This window comes from Chelonoidis abingdonii, chromosome 1 (assembly GCF_003597395.2).
Source record: "Chelonoidis abingdonii isolate Lonesome George chromosome 1, CheloAbing_2.0, whole genome shotgun sequence".
In the NCBI taxonomy this organism is placed as follows: Eukaryota; Metazoa; Chordata; order Testudines; family Testudinidae; genus Chelonoidis; species Chelonoidis abingdonii.
The window spans coordinates 139,389,085-139,409,886 of NC_133769.1; the positions used below are offsets into that span (position 1 = coordinate 139,389,085).

General features: G+C 43.9%; 1 protein-coding gene across 1 annotated transcript in view; it reads left to right on the forward strand.

The window, feature by feature from the left end:
* Positions 1–20,802, forward strand: part of VWF (von Willebrand factor) — a 239,452-nt gene that overhangs the window by 42,888 nt on the left and 175,762 nt on the right. The window contains exons 7-11 of the mRNA XM_032780579.2: positions 4,696–4,912; positions 7,835–7,957; positions 12,470–12,581; positions 14,295–14,341; positions 19,038–19,174. Of these exons, the coding sequence (XP_032636470.1) occupies positions 4,696–4,912; positions 7,835–7,957; positions 12,470–12,581; positions 14,295–14,341; positions 19,038–19,174 (636 nt within the window). The remainder of the gene's footprint in view (positions 1–4,695; positions 4,913–7,834; positions 7,958–12,469; positions 12,582–14,294; positions 14,342–19,037; positions 19,175–20,802) is intronic.

A 20,802-nucleotide genomic window follows, 5' to 3' on the forward strand; every position in this document is an offset into this window, starting at 1 on the left:
GAGGGCAGGGATAGGATTCAGGGAGACTTAGACAAATTGGAGAAGTGGGCCACAAGAAACCTCATGAAGTTCAACAAGGACAAGTGCAAAGTCCTGCACTTAGGACAGAAAAACCCCATGCACTGCTACAGGCTGGGGACTGTTTGGCTAAGTAGCAGTGCTGAAGAAAAGGATCTTGGGGTTACGGTAGATGGAAAGTTGAACATGAGCCTACAGTGTGCTCTTGTAGCCAAAAAGGCTAATAGCATACTGGGCTGTATTAGTAGGAGTGTTGCCAGCAGATCGAGGGATGTGATTATTCCCCTCTATTCGGCACTGGTGAGGCCGCATCTGGAATATTGTGTCCAGTTTTGGGCGCCACACTACAAAAAGGACGTGGAACAATTGGAGAGAGTCCAGCGGAGGGCAACAAAAATGATTAGAGGACTAGAGCACATGACTTATGAAGAGAGACTGAAGGAACTGGGCTTATTTAGCCTGCAGAAGAGAAGACTAAGGGGGGATTTGATAGCAACCTTCAACTACTTGAAGGGATGCTCCAAGGAGGAGGGAGCTAGGCTGTTCTCAGTGGTGACGGAGCACAGAACAAGGAGCAATGGTTTGAAGTTGCAGTTGCGGAAGTCGAGGCTGGATATTAGAAAAAACTTTCTGACTAGGAGAGTGGTGAAGTATTGGAATGGGTTACCTAGGGAGGTGGTAGAATCTCCATCTTTAGAGCTATTTAAAGTCCGGCTAGACCGCACCCTGGCTGGGATTATTTAGGGAAAATGGTCCTGCCTTTAGCAGGGGGTTGGACTAGATGACCTCATGAGGTCCCTTCCAACCTTTTGATTCTATGATTCTATGTTTCTATGATACATGGAGTGCTGTCAAATGTACAAAATAAACAAACTGATCTTTTTGCAAATTGGCAATGTCCTGTTAAACATTTGCAGAGATTCTTTTCCATTAAGGCTTAAACTCCACAAGTCTACAACAATGCCCTGTAGCAACACATCATAGAAATGTAACTTGGTTAAAATTCTGGGATCCAAACTTTTCCAGTCTTGAGGGTTGTTTAGAATCCAAAGTGGAGTCCAGACCTAAATTTTGCAGCTAGCTGAACTATACCGTGGCAACTGAATGTTTCTGAAACTGGAGGGGAGCGATTCAAAATCCAGGTCAGAATGTTATGGCTTGATCCCATCTCCAGTCACGAGTAATTTACCACACATTAAATCAGTGGCCTTTTAAATTTCTCATGGAACAATACTATCAACTCCTTACATCTTTACACTGAACTACATTCAAAAATAAAATAATTTATATTATATTAAACTGAGGTTAGGATAGTGATTAAATAATAGTGAACTACTGGAGGTGATCAGTGAAAATGTTCTGAAATTTCATTTTGGCAAAATATGCTGTTTTGGGAAGCTGAAATGTTTTGTGGGGACATTAGTTTCCATTAAACTTTTGTCAGAAAGGTTGAAAAGAGAGCAAAGAGATTTTCTATGGCTGGGTGACTGTGGCACTGTTGTGAGAGGACAGATTTAAGCCCCTACTTTGCCTGACTGAGAACGATTTGAGAGGAAAAACTCTACTTTGAATCAGGCTGAGCAGAGACTGGAACCTGGGTCTTGGAGACAACCGGTTTTTGTGAAAACCTCTGAAAGGTTTGAGTTTTGTTCCAGCCGAGCATGAGAACAAATTCTGAAATCTCACAAGTTACCGCCATTGGGAATTGTTGGTGTCTGTCTGCCAGGATTGAGCGCCTTCAGCTGAGTTTGAGGATTAGCCAAACCCAATCCCCAGGCAGATTAATGAGCTCAGCTGCATTGTATAGAACTGCCTGATTGGCTGAAGGGAGCCAGCCGGCCTGCTTTTAAACTCAGCAGCAGCAGTTAGTGGTTGCTCAGTTCTTCTGCCTAGCAGCTGTTGATTGATCACTCTTGCTTCTACCCCGCTCCTGGTTCCTGACTCCAGCTCTGATACTTGGCATCTTGCTGCTACACTGTCAGTTCTAATTACTGCCCTTTACTGAATGGAATCAGAACAGCTTCAGCATGAATATTAGGCTGAATAATGTCCCTCCCGATAGAGAAAAGCAAGTGCTAATTAGCAGAAAAAGGAATGCTTGTCACTCGCTGGTGCTCCCAACTTGTGCAGCAAAGTGTAACCACCTCAGTCCTGCAAGTTTCTCCATACAGGCACATGTCTCCATTCACAAAGAACACCTTGTGCCTGTGTAAAACAGACCCTCTGGTGCAACACCTAACTGATATTCTCCTTTAGCTCCAATACTAGTGGGAAAGGCCTTTGGAGCTAGAGGAATTATTTTCTTATCCTGCTATCATTCTGGATATCTGAGGGACAATGGTGTGCAGCATAGTTACAAGTGAGTGTTCCTAAGTGGCCAAAGATTAGTTACAAACTCACAGTGATTCAGAAAATGGGGCTTTTTGGAATCATTTGCTCCCACATCTGTATTACTTTTCTGCTGGATGCTGCAAATTCTATGCTTATTAATAATAAGAACGGCCATCCTGGGTCAGACCAAAGGTTCATCTAGCCCAGTTTCTTGTCTTCTGACAGTAGCCAATGCCAGAACAGGCAATCATCAAGTGATCCATCCCCCGTTGCCCTTCCAAGTGTCTGGCAAATAGAGACTAGGGACACCATCCCTGCACATCCTGGCTAATAGTCCTTCATGGACCTGTCCTCCATCAGGGGGGAGGGATAGCTCAGTGGTTTGAGCATTGGCTTGCTAAACCCAAGGTTGTGAGTTTGATCCTTGAGGATACCATTTGGGGATTGGTCCTGCTTTAAGCAGGGGGTTGGATAAATGATCTCTTGAGGTCCCTTCTAACCCTAATAATCTATGATTCCAGGAATTTATCTAGTTCTTTTTGAATTCTGTTATAGTCTTGGCCATCCTCTGGCAAAGAGTTCCACTGGCTGACTGTGCATTGTGTGAAAAAATGCTTCCTTTTGTTTATTTTAAACCTGCTGTCTATTAATTTCATTTGGTGACCCCTAGTTCCTGTGTTTTGAGAAGGAGTAAATAACACTTCCTTGTTTACTTTCTCCACACCAGTCATGATTTTATAGACCTCTGTCATATCCCCCCTCAGTTGTCTCTTTTCCAAGCTGAAAAGTCCCAGTTTTATTAATATCCCCTCATCTGGCAGCCGTTCTGTACTCCTAATCATTTTTGTTGCCCTTTTCTAAACCTTTTCCAATTCCAATATAACTTTTTTGAGATGGGACGATCACATCTGAACTCAGTGTTCAAGATGTGGGCATACCATGGGTTTATAAAGAGGCAATATGATATTTTCTATCTTATTATCTAGCCTTTGCTTAATAATTCCCAACATTCTGTTTGCTTTTTGACTGCCTCTGCATATTAAGTGGATGTTTTCAGAGAACTATCCACAATGACTTCAAGATCTCTTTCTTGAGTTGTCGCAGCTAATTTAGACCCCACCATTTTATATGTATAGTTGAGATTATGTTTTCCAGTGTGCATTACTTTGCGTTTACCAACACTGAATTTCATCTGCCATTTTATTCCCCAGTCTCCCAGTTTTGAGAGATCCTTTTGTTGCTCTTCGCAGTCTGCCTGGGATTTAACTATCTTGAGTAGTTTTGTATCATCTGCAAATTTTGCACTTCACTGTTTTTACCCCTTTTTCCAGATCATTTATGAATATGTTGAATAGGACTGGGCCTAGTACAGACCTCTGAGGACACCACTATTTAAGTCTCTCCATTCTGAAAACTGACCATTTATTCCTACCCTTTGTTTCCTATCTTTTAACCAGTTTATAATTGTTTATATTTTCAAATTTAATTATCAGAAATCAACTATATTGATACATTGACAAAATTCATCAAAAGAAGGAAAAATCAGCTATAATTTGTCAAAGTCCTTGGAACATCTTGGATAGTTTAAATTATCTCTCTCCTACCACCAGCAGCTAAACATTTAACTAGGTCAGACTCAGATTAACTATTTATTTATTGCTTCCTGGCATATACCTATATTTTACTTATATATAAAAGCAGTTAGCTCACAGCCATTATGTCAGATGTTGGTATGGAAATTCAAGGGTCAGAGTAACTCCCATGACTTCTGTGACACTTACTCATCTTCTAATCCTGCAGTGAAAAAACAGGGTCTAGATAAAAATATTAGAATTGGGCAATATAATATTAGACTTCACTGTTGTCATTAATATAATTTATTTCTGTATGTGTGTGTGTCAAGAGGTTAACATAGGTACATTGATGCACATGGGTCCTTTCTGTTCTCTGCCTGTGCCACATAATAGTTTAGTCTCCTGAGGGATGTAATAATTTGGTATAATTCTGGTTGTTGGGTTTAGTGTGGAGGTGGCTGGGTGGTGCTTATTGGCCTGTGATGTACAGCAGGTGAGACTGAATGATCTGGTGGTCCTGTCTGGCTCTAAAATTTATGACCCTACAACTCTAATAATTGACCTTGAAGGGTAACAGTGTGTGGGGGGTGGAGGAGTGACATTTCTTTTGCTTTAGATTATATTAAAATTTTCAAAACCCCACAATCCCCCAGATTGTCTTTCATACCATCCCCCCCCGCCCCAATTCATGACCCGTTGGTTGAGGAACACTGATCTAAACAGTCTGCAACAATATTTTGATTTTTCCCTCTCACTTGTTCTAATTACGCAGGACATCATGGAAAGGTGCCAGCTGCTAAGGACATCTTCAGTATTCTCCAAATGCCACCATCGAGTTGATCCGGAGCTATTCATTGGTCTCTGTGAAGAAGACTTGTGCACCTGTGCTCAGGACATGCACTGTCACTGTCCAACTTTCCTTGAGTATGCCAGGAGCTGCGCTCAGCAAGGAGTGATTGTGGATGGCTGGCCCAACGACAGCTCGTGTAGTAAGACTATATCATTATGATTCCAAAGCTTTCCCGTAAGGCTATTATTGCTTAACCCACAGATCTATACATTGCAGTTGAGAGGGTCTGTCAGAAAAAGCTTTTACTCCTCTCCTGGTTTATCTAGCAAGATTATTTTGTTCCCTCATTCTTTACTAGCTTGAATCTACTCTACAGGAGTGTCTATCCATGATGTGGCTCCATTATCAACAGAGTGCTGCCAGCCATGAGCTTTGGGTTGAGGTGGCTTGATTTCTAACTCTGCCAATAAACTTCCAGATAATATGTGATTCAAGACATGATCACCCTATTTTGACCAGGGAAGTACACATTCATTAGGGACAGGTGACAGGGTGTTCATACGCAATACCCAGAAGGTCAAAGAAGCGGCTAAAAGTCAGTGAGGGCAGAGAGTGAGAGGAAGAGATGAGAACATGCCCTCTTCCAGAACATCTGTTTGAGCTGCCTGTCAAGAGAGATGGACTAATAAATGAGGCAATCTTACTTCTTTGCGGTATGAGTCTCTCCATTGCCCTGCACTTTGTGTAGTTTTTAACATTAGTACAAAGTGTGTGTACGATGCTACCATTCTGATCTGGTGGTGTGTTACATCCACATTACACTCTCCTTACACTGACAGAAATAACTATACAAGGAGTGGGGCAGGGAAAATCAAGCCCCTGGTTTGCCAGTAGGGAGGGCCAGAACCGTTCTCCATACTGTTGGGAAGGGAGGTTTATTTTCATTTGTGTTTTTAGTCAAACCCACAGATCAACAGCATTTGTTTTTCCTTGTTTACTCTTTGGGGGAGGAGATAATGTCATAGTTTAGGCCACTGCACCTGTACTCCCCATCTCTAGCCCAGCAAGGACACCCACTCTAGTTTCCTGCTCCCCAGCCATCACATCTGTTGGGTGGAGACCTCCATCTCTCTCCTTTCTGACCGAGACTGAACAGCTCCCTGATTATACTATGAATTCACTAGCAGATAGTCTGCCTAAGCAGGCCTGCTTGCTTGCTCTCCAGAGACTAGTAACAGTGTAGCTGGCCACAGTTATGATTTACCAAGCAGTTCTTTCTATGCAAGCATGTTTTATTCTTACGGTAAAAGCACTGCTGAGAAAACATTAAAACCAATAAAAGAACTACATGTGCTAATAAGCTTAGCAGAGATCACCTCAACTCGAACAAGGGCTGAGGCAGGTGATTAGTCCTTCAAAGCCCACCAAGGAGTCTCTTCTTGATCATAAATTCATAACAGCCTCAGCTCAGAACTGGCACACTCATGAAAAGTTTTAGCCTATCCTTTAGGGGTCTTTGCTCTGGAGTTTCCAGAAGCAGGTAATTAGTGGACAATGGGTTGTTCTCCAGGCACAGCTTCAAAAGGATGAACATCACCGCCTCCCCCATGAGTCATTTGCAGTCTATTGACACCCAGTATTTCCAAGGAAATCCACTTCACATGTATTGTCCTAAAAGTCCTTGACATTTCTTATCCTTCCCAGAAATTGCATTAGTCAGTCTCATAGAGAAATTACAAACAATTCTCAATAACAAATCCACAATTGCATTTTTAATACAACGGACCCCGAGGGCATTAAATTTAACCCAGGCTTTGTCTACGCTGCACTTTCATTGGTAAAACTTTTGTCGGTCAGGGGTGTGAAAAAAACACACACCTGGCCGACAGAAGTTTTACTGATGAAAAGTGCTGGTGTGAACAGCGCTTTGTCGATGGGAGATGCTCTCCTGACCACAAAGCTACCGACTCTTTTGGGGGCGGATTTATTTTGTTGGCAAGAGTGATCACTCCTTACATGGCGGCATGGCTGTAGTGGCACAGCTCTGCTGCTATAAGGTTCACAGTGTAAACCTAACCTCAGTAAATTTTATCTTAATTCCACAATGTCCAGGATATTGAAGGATATTGTCATATCTGTCACGACAAGCTTAAATATATTTTTATTCTGCTGGTAAGGACCTTATGCTGCTTCCTAGAGACATGAGTCCCGTGTGGCATATGGTCCCCTGGGAAAGAGACTACTCTGTGCCTTAATCCTAATGTGAGGACATTGCTTTCTTTTGTGTTAGCTTTTACGGAAGCATCTTGCCCAGCAAAGAAACTCTGCTTGCATGGTGTAGTGTTGTCAGTGCAAATCAGTCCATGTGGTTGTCACCAGAGGGCCCTTTGATACAAGCATTCTGGGTAAATTTGTCTCTGCCATGCTATGTGCGTCCCATGAGTAATGTCATTGGGAAATAGAATTAACTGGAAATTTGATGATAGTTCATAAAAAGAAGCCGAGAATGAACCCATGCATGTTAAGGCTGGTCCAGCTCAAGGATATATTTTGGGATTTCTAGGTCCCACACCTGATTCACTTCTCCCTGTCAATACAAGACAGCAGTGTGACAAAGTGAATGAGCTTTACAAATGTGAGGGTCTTTAGGAGGTAAATAATCCATTTCTGTATCAGAAGCAGCTAGATATCCTTGCAGGGCTTTTCTCAGTATTGGATCACACAGATTACACTCAGAATTATTATCACGTAATTTGCTTTTTTTCCATGGATGATATGTGATTTGTGAAAAAACAATTTTTTTTTAACCTTAAACATGTCTATAGAACAAAGTGGCAAGGCCAGTGAGGTAATATCTTTACTGGACAAACGTCTGTTGATGAAATATATAAGCCTTCAAGCTTTCACAGAGGTCTCGTTCTCTATAGAGCAGAGTGGCAGATGCAACTGTCAAATTAAGCAACAAAATTAACATCTATTAAATATTTTGTTCCCGAAAATGAAATCATTGATCAGAGAGGATTTGACCTCATCTCTGACCCTGATCGTTTGTTCTATGATAATTAAAGAGATTTACAGTTATTAAGGGATATGTATTTCTAATTTTGTTTAATTGTTTCAGGGCCAAGATGTCCAGTTGGCATGGAGTATAAGGAGTGTGTATCTCCTTGTGTCAAAACCTGCCAGAGTCTGAATATCAATGAAGTTTGTCAAGGACAATGTGCTGATGGCTGCAGCTGCCCTGGTAATTTATTTACTGATTTATTTACACAGAGAAACATTTGGCAATGATGTTACCTATTTTACCAGAAGAAAACCAATGTCTGTCTTCAAATGTTCCTGAAATCAGCACTTCTCTTTGTGTGTGCCCTAGAATAGGTCAGTTTCTATACTGCCTGTATGCTTGCTCTGTGAAAGGACTTCTATTTAAGTTCAACTGAAAAAATATTTTTTTTTGTGAACATCAGCACCAGTTAGTGCAGCAGAAATTCCTTCCAGGCCAGGGTTGCACAATCTGATGCCTACAAACCTATAAATTTCTTCTGAATTACTTCAGGTTAGAGGATCCAACTCTCAGAAGAAGATGAGATGATTCTACTGAAGGGGATTATTAAAGCAAAAAGGGGAGATATTTTACATTTTGTTCAGGAGGATCCTTAGTGGTTTAAATCTATAGGGCAAATTGTTCGTATTGCCTTGTTCATACAAATTATCTCATTGAATTCAGCGGGGCTACTTGCATGGTTAAGCTGAGCAGAGTTTCGTCTATATGTTTTTTCTCTCTTCCTCTAATGTGTCCATCACTGCCATATTGAAGAAAGCTTGATCTTTGGCTGCAGAAACCATGTTCTCCCTCCTCTTGCTTCTCTAAGTGGGAATAGCCTTGTAGTTCATGTTTATAGTGTTGACTTCACTGGTGTGTACAAAGATGTATGTTTAACTCTCTATAGTAATTTACCAGATACCTCATGTAACTGAGTAAGCTTTAATATGCAGAAAGCATGTTTCACAGCAGGGGAGTGGCAACAATGCTAGAGTTGTGTGTGTGTGTATGTGTGTGTGCGCGCGCCATCGACATTTCATTCTAAATTGGTCTTTACAGCCATTTATACCTCACTGTTGTTCCTATTATATTGCAGTTTCTTTTGTATTCTGTCAGTGCAGGGCATGGCCTGGGGAGATGGCAGGGTGGGGGAACTTGAATGTCTCTACGGGCCAGTTAATTAACAGGCAAAGTCCTATGGCCCATGTTATACAGGTCTTCTGATCTTATGAATCTATGAACTCCTACTGCTCAACCTCCCCTGGACAAGCGTTGTGTCTGTAAAGCCCCAGTGTAGTTCATTTTGTAAGGCGTTAGCCTTTCAGATCTGCATATCTTCCTTGGTGTCTAATAGCAAGTGTATAGGCATTTTGCTGTTACTCAGGGTGAACACTACTCAGCACCCTTTGCCTGCAGCAGCAATGCTCCTAAACTTTTCAACTTGTTAGCAAAGTGGCTTGTACAATTCTAAAGACAACGGTGTACGAAACTCAAATGATGATGTGCTGCAGCAGGTAATCAAAGCATTCTGGGATCCGGTCTATACTACAGCATTAGATCGACTCCGTCAACCTAACTCTGCCAGCGGCTACACTAAATTGTCATTCCCACCGATGTAACTCACCAGTTATGCTGACTTAACTCCGCCTCTGCGAGAGACATAGAGCTTAGGTTGACACAGTTAGGTCGATGCAGCGTCAGTGTAGAAACTGTGTTGCTTAAGTCCACTGTTGCTGGCTTTCAGAAGCCTTCCCACAAAGCCCCACACTGACAGTTAAATTAGTGCAAGCGCTCCTGATGAGGCCACGCGCCACCGACACAAGAAGCAGCGTGGACATGCAAAAGCGATTTAATAACTGCTGTAGCTGTATGTCAATGTAACATAGGTTGACATAATTCTGTAGTGTAGACATGGCTTTGGATGAAAGGTGTTCAGGCTGCAAGTAGAGGTGCAGGAGTTGGATGATTGAAAGAACAGGGCACTGAATATGTTTGATCACATCTGGTTATAAACACTAAGCAGGATGGCCTGGATAGTGCTTGGATGGTTCCTCCAAAGCAGAGTTTGGATTAGACTATTCCTTTTAGAACAACAGGCACTGCTGACTCTATCCCCTGCCCTGCTCTGCATCACAAAATAGCCTATACCTGCACAGCGGTGTTAACAAGACAGCTAACTGAAACTGGAACACTGTAGCAAAACTGCTTCAGAGCCAGGGGCAGCTCTAAGCATTTTGCCGCCCAAGCACGGTGGGCAGGCTGCCTTCGGCAGTTTGCCTGCAGGAGGTCCCCAGTCCTGCGAATTTGGCGGCAGCTTGCCGGAGGTCCGCCGAAACCACGGGACCAGCGGACCCTCCACAGGTGTGCCGCCGAAGGCAGTCTGCCTGCTGCCCTCGCGGCGACCGGCAGAGCACCCCCTGCGGGTTGCCACCCCAATCACACGCTTGGTGTGCTGGTGCCTGGAGCCACCCCTGTTCAGAGCTGACTGATTTCACCTCATTCCCATCCCCTCACAATCTGGACAGGGTAAGGAATAGCCAAGAGAGTGGAATTAATTAGCTGGGAAATACTGCTGCTACCCTGCTTCACAGCTGGTTGTTTCAATTACAGTAGAACCTCAGCGTTACGAACACTTTGGGAACAGAGGTTGTTTGTAACTCTGAATAAAATTTTATGGTTGTTCTTTCAAACGTTTACAACTGAACATTGACTGAATACAGCTTTGAAACTTTACAATGCAGAAGAAAAATGCTGCTTTTAACCATCTTAATTTAAATGAAACAAGCATAGAAACAGTTTCTTTAACTTGTCAATTTAAAAAAAAATCTTTCTCCTTATTTTTAGCAGTTTATGTTTAACACAGTACTGTGCTGTATGATATTTTTTTTAAGTCTCTGCTGCCTGATTGTGTACGTCCAGTTCCAAATGAAGTGTGTGGTTAACTGCTTAGATTGTAACTCTGGTGTTTGTAACTCTGAAGTTCTACTGTAGCTGCTCTGGTCACCTCAGTTCAGGAGAAGTGTGACTGGGAGAGAGCAGAGGAATGGAGCTGTAAGAAGAGGCTGGGAAGAGCACTGCTAAAGATGCTATGGAGGGAGAGAATGGCAAAGGGAAGCAAGGAGGTAACTACATGAGTGTCAGGGAGAGAAAAGGAAGAAATACTTCAAATACGTGTTCTATTGTTTCAGTGCAATGTTAGTGAAGGAGAATTTTACCTGCGTTTCATAACATGCCACATCCAAGAAGGATCTGACCAAGTGAGCGGGGAATCTGCTTACGATGGAACTTGAGGAGACTTTAACTGATGTTTTTCTTCCCTGCTCCAGTCCAGCCTCTGCTCCAAGAGAAAAAGGAGCCAGTTCAACTTGGGCACCACATAGCAGTTTTAATGTTTAGTTACTTTTGCCAGGAAAATACAGACTTTCCGTTTTCTTCTTGGAGAGCCCTGCTGCTTTTAAATGCATAGATCCCAGTTTAATTTCTCATTGGGGGACTTCTCGGAAGTAAATATAGGAAAGAGGTGTCTTCTAGTTGTGAGCATGGGTCTCTGAAAGTCAGGAACCCTTTGCTCCATTCATGGCTATTCCATTGGCTCATTTGGTGACCTGGGACAAATCATTTAACCTGTCTGTGCTTCAGTTTATCCATCTGTAATATGGGCACGATAGTCCTTAAAAGAGTCACCGGAGACATAACCCGCTCATTCCTGATTTCCTGCGTGAGTGAAGGGGGAATGATTTGACTCAGCAACTTGACTTTTGTTCCTCTACAGGCCTGTTTGTGGCACGCAGCTTTCTTCTACTGTTTGCTGGCTGAGACAGCTGCAGCTTCCATCTTGGCCAGCCAGCAAAGCTGCAGCTGCTCAAAGCGTGCTGGCTGGACAGCCACTATGCAGGCTCTCTGTTTTCCTGCTGATGGCTCCTCCAGCTCCTATCCCACTCATTTCTCCTCAGCTGTCACTACATGCGCTTACCCATCTATTGACTCCTACCCCCACCCCTCACCATTGAAACCCTTTGATACATGTACTTCTGGTAAGGACTTGTGACACTGGTCTGGGATCAATCCCTCACTGGTGACCATACATATGGGCCCATGGACTATTACATTTTTATTACAGTTCCAGACTAGCCTTGATCATGATCATTCAGGTCTAGGTTTGGACCTGGATTTCGATCCTCTTCCACATCTCCCACATTCTAACCTTAAATATCAGAGGGGTAGCCGTGTTAGTCTGGATCTGTAAAAAGCAACAATGAGTCCTGTGGCACCTTAAAGACTAACAGACGTATTGGAGCATGAGCTTTCGTGGGTGAATATCCACTTTGTCAGACGCACATCTGGCAAAGTGGGTATTCACCCACAAAAGCTTATGCTCCAATACATGTTAGTCTTTAAGGTGCCACAGGACTCATGGTTACTCTAACCTTAAAGATGGCTGGATGTAGGGTTCTGGCTTGAGCCCACCCCCAGTGATTGTGCAGAGTGGCTTAAATGGGATGTCTATGGGGCTTCCAGAAATGCACAATTTAGCACGTTCACAGGCAGAAGCAGCATCTGAATGAAACTCCTCAATTCACATGAGGTTCTTTGGACAATCCCAGCCCTTTACAATTAGCGCTGTGAGTAACCCTGGATAAGAATGCAAATGAAATCTTGTCAAGAGTGGATCTAATGTGTGTTTTCCTCTTTGCCAATACCTGAACTATCCAGTGGGGAAGCTACTTGATGGCGATAGCTGCGTTGACAGCTCTGAGTGTTCCTGCATACATTCTGGCATGCGCTATCCTCCTGGCTCTTCCATCTCCCAGGACTGCAACTCATGGTAAATACAATGATGCAGTGCAATTGCTATGACCCAGGCTGCTCTAGATAAGTACTGCTCTTCAGTTTTGTGCACATCCCCCCCCCCCCGCCTTTCTTTTAATTGGCAAATGCCTCAGTTTAAGATTTGGATGAGCCAACCTCTTCCCAGAAGTAAGCTGTTCACAAAGGCTCAATCAACTCCATTTTCGCAGAGATATTTGATCTAGTAGAATTGTGTAGGGGTCATAGTCTTTCATGCAGTGGAAAAATATTTGTTTCCTGAATAACATAAAATTGCAGACTCCCAGTCCCAGCTAGTTTTGGATGGTGGGGTTTTGTTTTGACTTTCTACATTTATTTAACTTCCCTTAAACTTAGTTCAAAATGTCCTTTGAGAAGGCTACTTAAGACAAATTCATGCCCCCCTCCCTCTTGCAAAGCCATCATGTTGCCCCTCTCCAGCTTTGTAGCCTTAGATTCAATGTGCAACTTTCTTCTTTCACATCTACCCTGAATGCCATCCTGAAGGGGCAGGAGGTTGTTACCCAAGCAGAGGGAAGGGAGTGAGCAATGTATCCTGAACTCTGTGTGTGTATGGAGTTAGGGGAACATCGGGCAGATGTTTCCAATCAAACAAAAGAGGGAACCTGATATGCGGCCCATCCAGCGCCACAGTGCAATAAAGCAGGAGGCTCTGTGTATTACCACAGTCAGCAAAAAGCAGCTCAGCCCCCCACGCCCATGTATCAATGATGCATGAGCAGTGACCATCACATTAGCACCTCAACCTCTCCCAGGTGGGATGGAGCCCCCCAACCCTAGGACCTTCTGCAGCTCTGGGTTTGACAGCATTATCCAAATCACCCTGCCCTTGGAAGACTAGTCCAGTTTAATAGACTTCATCCTTAGAAAATGCTTCCTGCTATTCAGCTTAAATATTCCCTTGCTGAATATTGTACCATTAGCCTCCCTTGTATCACCCTAAGTAATTCAGCTCGCTCCAGAGGGTGTACAAGGGATGGGCTAACTGATCAAATGAGAGCCAGCCAATCCCAATTCATTCTCTTATAAAAAGTTGTGGGGCTTGCAGGTGTTGTGCCCTATAGGACCAGGCATGATAACAACAGCCAGTGGTGTGCATTGACTATGCCTTATACCACTACTGCCTCCAGGAGCTGATACTGATTCCATTCTCCCATCCACAGACCTGGAAAGAAATATTATTTCTCTCTCTTCCTCTCACACACAAGAAGGGTTATTCATCATTAAGACTGTACGTGCCAGGGTTTCAGAGGAAACCCTCTGAGGACTTTTTTAAAACTATTTGGTTTTAAAAGAACACAGGTTACAGCTAAAATAAATAGGTGGCTTGGGGAAAAAAAAGGAGAAAGAGTTCTGTATTTTTATAACCATGCTGAGTCATAGATTTCAGGCCAGAAGGGACCACTGTGATCATCTCACCTGACCTCCTGTATAACACAAGCCGTAGAACTTCCCCAAATTGATTCCTTTTAGAAAAACAATATTACAGTTCAATACTACAGTGTTTCCCAAGGGGCTAGCTGGAAGGAGTGTGTGTATGGAAGATGCATATGTTAAGCTATATTGAGGCATGGGGAAGCATGACTGGTTTGATTTTTCTGAAAGGGAAGCTCAGCTTTCAGCTGTTTTGGGACATGCCGCGGTGGATGTGAAATCATGCACTCTAACTTTTCAACAATATATTTCCTAGCATTTGTCGACGTGGCATCTGGATCTGCAGCAACGAGGAGTGCCCAGGTAAGCTGACCCTTGTGCTTATAGCTCCCCAAAAATATGTAAGCCTTGCCTAGGTCAGTCCCACACATGGATGAGCGCACAGACAGGGGAGTTGTCTTTGTCCTTGTTTCGAACTCTGGCAGCAAGTCAGCACCAGGATCATATTTCAAGAGTCCAGGAGTCCACAAGATACATCAGGCTTTGCAGACGGGCTTGTGTGTGGCAATGTAAATACCTGTTTAGGGAAAAAAGTACAAGTTCTCTTTCCATTGCTTTTCTTGCCATGTTGTAAAAGATCTGTAGGTTCAGAGTAGAAGCTTCCAGGTAAAGGAAAACTGCTGTGCTAACTTGAGTATCTACAATTTTCTAAGGGTTTATCTACATATGGACAGGAAAATTAATCTGAATTAACAAACAGTATGAATTTAAAGTGGATTATTTAAATCACATCAAGCCCTCTGTGTGGGCACTCTTATTCAGAATTAAATTGACCTTAATTCAGTTTAGCTTGATTCACTTTGAAAGTCAATCAAACTAAACTGAATTAAGGCCACTTTATTTCTGAATAATGGTATGTCTATACTGCAATTAGACTCTACATGGGGCTTGGGCTAAGGGGCTCTTTAATTGTAATGTAGACGTTCAGGCTCAGGTTGCAGCCTGAGCTCTGGGACCCTCCCCCCTCACAGAGTTCTACAGCCTGGACTCCAGCCTGAGTCCAAATATCTACATCACAATTATAGAGCCCCTTTGCCCGAGCCCCCCAAGTCCAAGTCTGGTGGCATGGGCCAGCCATGGGTGTCTCATTGCAGTGTAGATACCCTAAGAGAGTCCACAAAAGGGTTTAATGCAGTTTAACTAATCCACTTTGAGGATCAATTTGGATTAATTTTTCTGAATGTCCTCATGTAGACAAGTCCTAACTAATGGCCTGATTTAGCAAACACTCTGATCGGACTACTTACAACAGTAAGCCCTACATGTCATAGAAGTAAACTGGACCATGCATGGTACTCTGTTCAGTAGTGTTTGCAGGCTTGGGTCATAAGTGATGTGTTCTGTTCAAGGAGCTAGAGCCATGGCTGGGGAGAGGCAAGTAGTCCACCTGTGTTCCATTAATGGTGACAGAGGGGGGTAGCAGGCCACCAGTCTTTTTTTCTCTCCTTCCTAAACTCACCTAGAACAACCTGTTTGCAATGGGTAGCTGACACTTACATCCTGGGTACTCATCCATCCTGGAGGGTGTGCAGGGAGGAGGAGGAGGAGATGGAGTGTCATACCTCCTGCCATAAGACTACTCCAGCAAAGTCCCCATCCCCGCCCCCCCTTCACTCTATAAGCCCATTCCCCTGAATCTGAAATGTACATTTGCTGCTCTGGGCCCTTCTTCAGTTCCAGCACTGCAGTCAGCAGAGAAAGAGGAAGCCAGTACTGGCCTGATGCAGGCCCCAGCAAGAGTATGTGTAGGGGGATAGCCAAAGGCAGCTGTGACCTACCTAGTCCTGAGTTGTGAGAGAGGAGGAGAACTAAGAGAAGGGGGATTCTGGGGATGTGGGAGATCAGAAAATGGGGAAAACATGTAGCTCCCTGAGGCAAAGACAGAGGTGAGATCAAGAGAGGATCAAAGTGGGAGAATTACACCTACCTTCAAGTAGACATTGAAAAGCCTTTCATTGGACTCTCAGCTGCCTTGCCCCACCCTTCCTGAAAATAGCCCCTGCTTCAAATGGAAATAGCAGTTGCTCCAAAATTTCAGAAAAAAACAACACAATTTGAGATGTGTGGAATCACTGAAAATGGAAGAGAGACATATTTTATGAGAAATTCCATGTAGGCCTGCCACACACAGGCCCAATCCAGCCCTGTCTTTGTCTAGTTCATTGGCGAGTTCTCCAAGTGCAGCACAACTGTGCAAAGTAACTGCTTAAAAAAAGGAAAAATGCCCATGAGATTCAATGTTTATTGTGTCTCGTGACTCTAGATCAAATGCAATCACTTCACAAGTCAAAAACGCTACTGCTTTTAAGTGCAAATTCAGCCTGGAATGTAAACCCCAAACCATGATCTTTATGTCTTATTCCTTGTCATCAGTAAGAAATATTATGTGGGCTAAAATCTGTTTGTGATTGCAGCCCCTTTGTCTTTATTGGGATTACTGGGGTGAATCAATACGTGTGGAGCGAAGGGCTGCAGTTAGAATATAGTTTACAATTCTGCTGCTGCACAGGAGAGAATAGAATCCAGCTCCCTGTCTTTGAGCTGAACTGGCTCTGCCAGGTGAACAGGAATAAAAAATCGCTGGCTTTGGTTCCTTCATCAAGCAGATCTAACTCATTAGTCAACTAATTAAGGCTGAGGGGTAGATAAGTGTAGTAATGTCTATGTGGTCACTTACTTACGTATGTTCAGACTGTACATATTGTGAAGGTAGCCCTCTTCCCTCACCCTTGATATCGACTTGTCATTTTAGGCCCAGCGCCTGCAATTTGTTCTGCGCAGGCAGATCCCTGTATGGCCCATACAGAGAAATTCTGGCCCTACTACATCATGTTCGCTGGGGCCCCACCCCCTCCCATTTCACTTTATGCAGAAGTTACAGATGTTTTGGGGGCCTCCCTGTGTTTGGGGACCTGGTATGAATATCGACCCTCTCCTCTCTCCCCTGTCAGCTCTACTCTCATTGACTTCACTGGGGCTCCATGTGGGGCTGGCGCTTCCATTTAGGTGACCTAGGTGGTTGCCTAGGGTGCCAGGATTTGGGAGGGCAGCAGATTGCTCCAGTGGACCTTCCGCAGGCGTTCCTGCGGACGGTCCGCTGGTCCCACGGCTCCGGTGGAGCATCCACAGGCACACCTGCGGCAGGTCTACCAGAGCCGGGGAACCAGCGGACTGTCCGCAGGAATGCCTGCGGGAGGTCCACTGGAGCTGTGGGACCGGCGAGCCGGCCCTGCGCCTAGGGCGCCAAAAACGCTCGCACCGCTCCTGGCTCCATGTAGGTGTTGGTGACTGCATGGAATAACTTGATTAAATTGTAAGCTCTTTGGTGCAGAGAACATGTCTTTCCTATATGTTTGGGCAGTGCCTAATATAATGAGGTCTCAAGTCTAATTGTGGCCTCTGGGCCTACCACCACAGAAATAATAAGAACAACCTTCTACATACACACTGGGAGCAGATATGTTAAAAAGTCCTATATTTCAATAGTTCATTTTCACAATAGGAGGGACTGCAAGCCAGAATTCAGTTTTATTCTGTAAGAGCTGTGGTTTTAGCTGTTAAACTGTGAATTATTTCTGGTTTAATGATAATTAAATAAACTAAATATAAGAAAAAATACCACCAAAAGTTCTGCCTCTGTAAGAAACACTTAACTATATCTTAGTCTGATGTCTTTCAGCTCTTTATCCCTTTTGAGCATAGGTGCTGGGGGTGCTGCCACATCCCTGGCTTGAAATAGTAGTAACAACTCAACTATATGGTTTCTACCTTTAGCACCTCCACTATAAAAAAAAAATTTCCAGCACTTCTGCCTTTGTGATACATAAAATCAAAGTATTTTTTACCTAAATGCTTGAAAAAGTCCCAGGAAACCCAGCAAAGGAACTAATGCATTTTTTCTTGTTCTATATTAAATAAGGCTATTGTGATACAGGCATTCAGCTACTGGAGCCATGACTAGAACATTGTAATGTGGTCTTGAGACACAGAGACAGTGTTCTCAACCTGTCAAGACCCAAGGATGAAACAAAAATTCAGAGTTAGGTACCACCACAAAAGAACATCAGAACAGGGTTTGAGGAACAAGAAGTGCTCCATTTTTAACTTGTAAAGTGCTCAATTCTGCAACGTAGGCCTCATCTACACAGTTCTAAAAACTGATTTAGTTAAATTGCAGCATTTGGACCTCTAGGGGCAGTATGGCCTAGTAGATACAACACTGGATTGGAATTTGGGAGACCTGGGTTAAAATCCTGGCTCTAACACTGGCTTGTTGGGGTGACTTTGGGCAAGTCACTTCACCTCCTTGTGCCTCAATTTCCTCATCTATAAAATAGGGGTGATGTTCATCTCCTACATAAAGCACTTTGAGTGCTATTGGTGAGAAATACTATATGAGATAAGCTGCTATTAGTTTATCAGATTAAACCTGGGTAGCTGGCATCTGTAAATTTACAGAAAAAGCTAAATTTTTTCTCAGCACTGAGCAATACAGTTAAGCCGACTTAATTTTCTAGTGTAGACGAAGCCTAGGAGTGTTCACACAGGCTTTTGCACGGTTTAAGTACACCGATTAGGTAAACTGGTGCAACTCCATGTGGGAACCTGGCCTGAGTAGCTCTCGAGTAACCACAGTGAAGTCCCTGGTTCTGCTCCCCTAAGTACATATTACTGGGTAAATTTCACCTCCGTGCAGAGAACCAGAGCAAGGCTTGTGCCCCACTTAAAGTCCTATTTAAGAGTCATTTTGAAGGGTTCTCTGTGCAAGAGTAAATTTCACCCTGTGTGAGGAAACCTTGCAGTATGATCTTCCTAACTTTGGCTGGAGTCCTCATTTCCAATAACTTCATCAGTGGGGCAAGCCATGCTGCCACCACTAGGCAGCCTTTAGGAGCTGTGAGCCTGGCAGGGCCTGTTCTGTTCCCACCACCTCTGTCTGTCCCACAAAAAGCACTGAATTTGTTCAGTGATCTGACTGTTTTCCCTTGGTATTTCTCAGGCGAATGCTCTGTCACTGGCCAATCCCATTTCAAAAGTTTTGACAACAAGCATTTCACCTTCAGCGGGATTTGTCAATACCTATTTGCCAAAGACTGTAAGGAGAACTCCTTTTCTGTCATCATAGAGACGGTCCAGGTAACAGCACTCTGTGTGTGCGCGTGCACAAGTGTGTGTGTGCATGTGTGAGTGTGAGAGAGAGAGAGTTTGGGTGTGTGTGAGTGGATGACTAGAGCTTCCTGTGTACATAAATGGCATTTTTCTATAAAATTAGCTAGAATCTCTCTTTTGAAATTAATATATGTTTTGCCTCTTCTTGCTGCCACTCCTTTAACCCCAGGCTGTAAATTCACATTCACAGTGCAACTGCATTGTCTCTCTGGAGCTTTGCCAAGTTAGCATATAAATACAAGAGACAGAGGAGGGTGTGCCTCATACACTGAACTGTTTGGGCTGCTCGCTGGGCAGAAGCTATGGGACATGTAGTAGCATTTTTACCTTAATAGTATCTGGAGTTTTTTCTCACAGGGATGCATTGGCTAATAAGTTGCATTACTCCCTAGTATATCAGCCCCTCTGAACTTGTTTCCTGCGCCCTCTGCCACAGAGAGAATGCCAAAGACCCAGTTGCAGGGCAAGAAGGGGAGATAGCCAGAGAGAAATGGGAAGGTTGCCAAAGCATACTGGGACAGGAAGAACATCAGCAGAGTTTCCTCAGGGAGTTTTGCGGAAGGGGCAGTAAAATGGGTATGGAAGTGAGTGAGAGAACTGAGGGAGTGGGAAGGAGGGTGGGGAAGGTAAGGGAGTTTGCAGAGGGAGGAGTGAGGGCATAATATTGAGGGAGAGCAGAGAGGTAGGATAGAGAGAAAGGGCCGCAGCAGTGGGATTGCAGAGGTTTTGAAAGGAGAGAGGAAGGCACCAGGGCAGGCTGAGGGAGGGAGAAGGGCGGGCAGGCAGGCAGACAGCAGAAGCAGCAAGCAGCATGAAGAGCACAGTTGCAGGGCAGAAATGGGGAAACTTTTCCAAGGCAGCAGGGACAGATTAGGGGTGGTTAAGAGGCTCCAGAAAGAAGGTGAGCAGAAAGCTCACTTGCTTTAGGGAAATGGGTTTTGCCCATCCCCACCCACAACCCACTTCAGTGCCAGTGACTATTACGTTTGTGCCTATTACACAACAGATCAGAGCTGTGCATGTGGAACTGGCATAACTGGTTTCCACTGAAACTGTTCTTTCGAAACTGATGAGGGAAGACAGGAGCCAGTGAGTCACCATTCCCTATCTGCAGAATGTTCTACCCACAGCTTCGTAACTAGTGACATCAGCGCCCGAAATGATGAGCATGAGAACTGCACGCCTCTAGTTCCCCATTTGAACAGACTTTTGACATGTCTCATTATCGCACCGGACAGAGCAGTCAAGAGGAGAGGCTCTTTCATCACACAGTGCAGCCTGCGTACCAGGACGCCTGCCGTCATGGCCTCATAGCTTCTTTCCTAGTGCCCTGAGAACAGACGCTGCCTTAGAATAGCCTGATCTATAGATTGTGTATTAATTACACTGAGTACTTAAGAATTCCCAGTTACCCCTCTGTGGTTTGACAGTTCCTTGTCCCAAGATCAGGCCTGATATTATTAAAATTGCTGTTCAACTGGGAACCCTGGTGTGCACAGTTGCAACACTCACACCTTAAGAACCTTTCTGTGTTTGTAACAGTTTTATTAATTCATTCAGCAAAGTCACAGACACTCTAACCCCGCAAGGTAGAT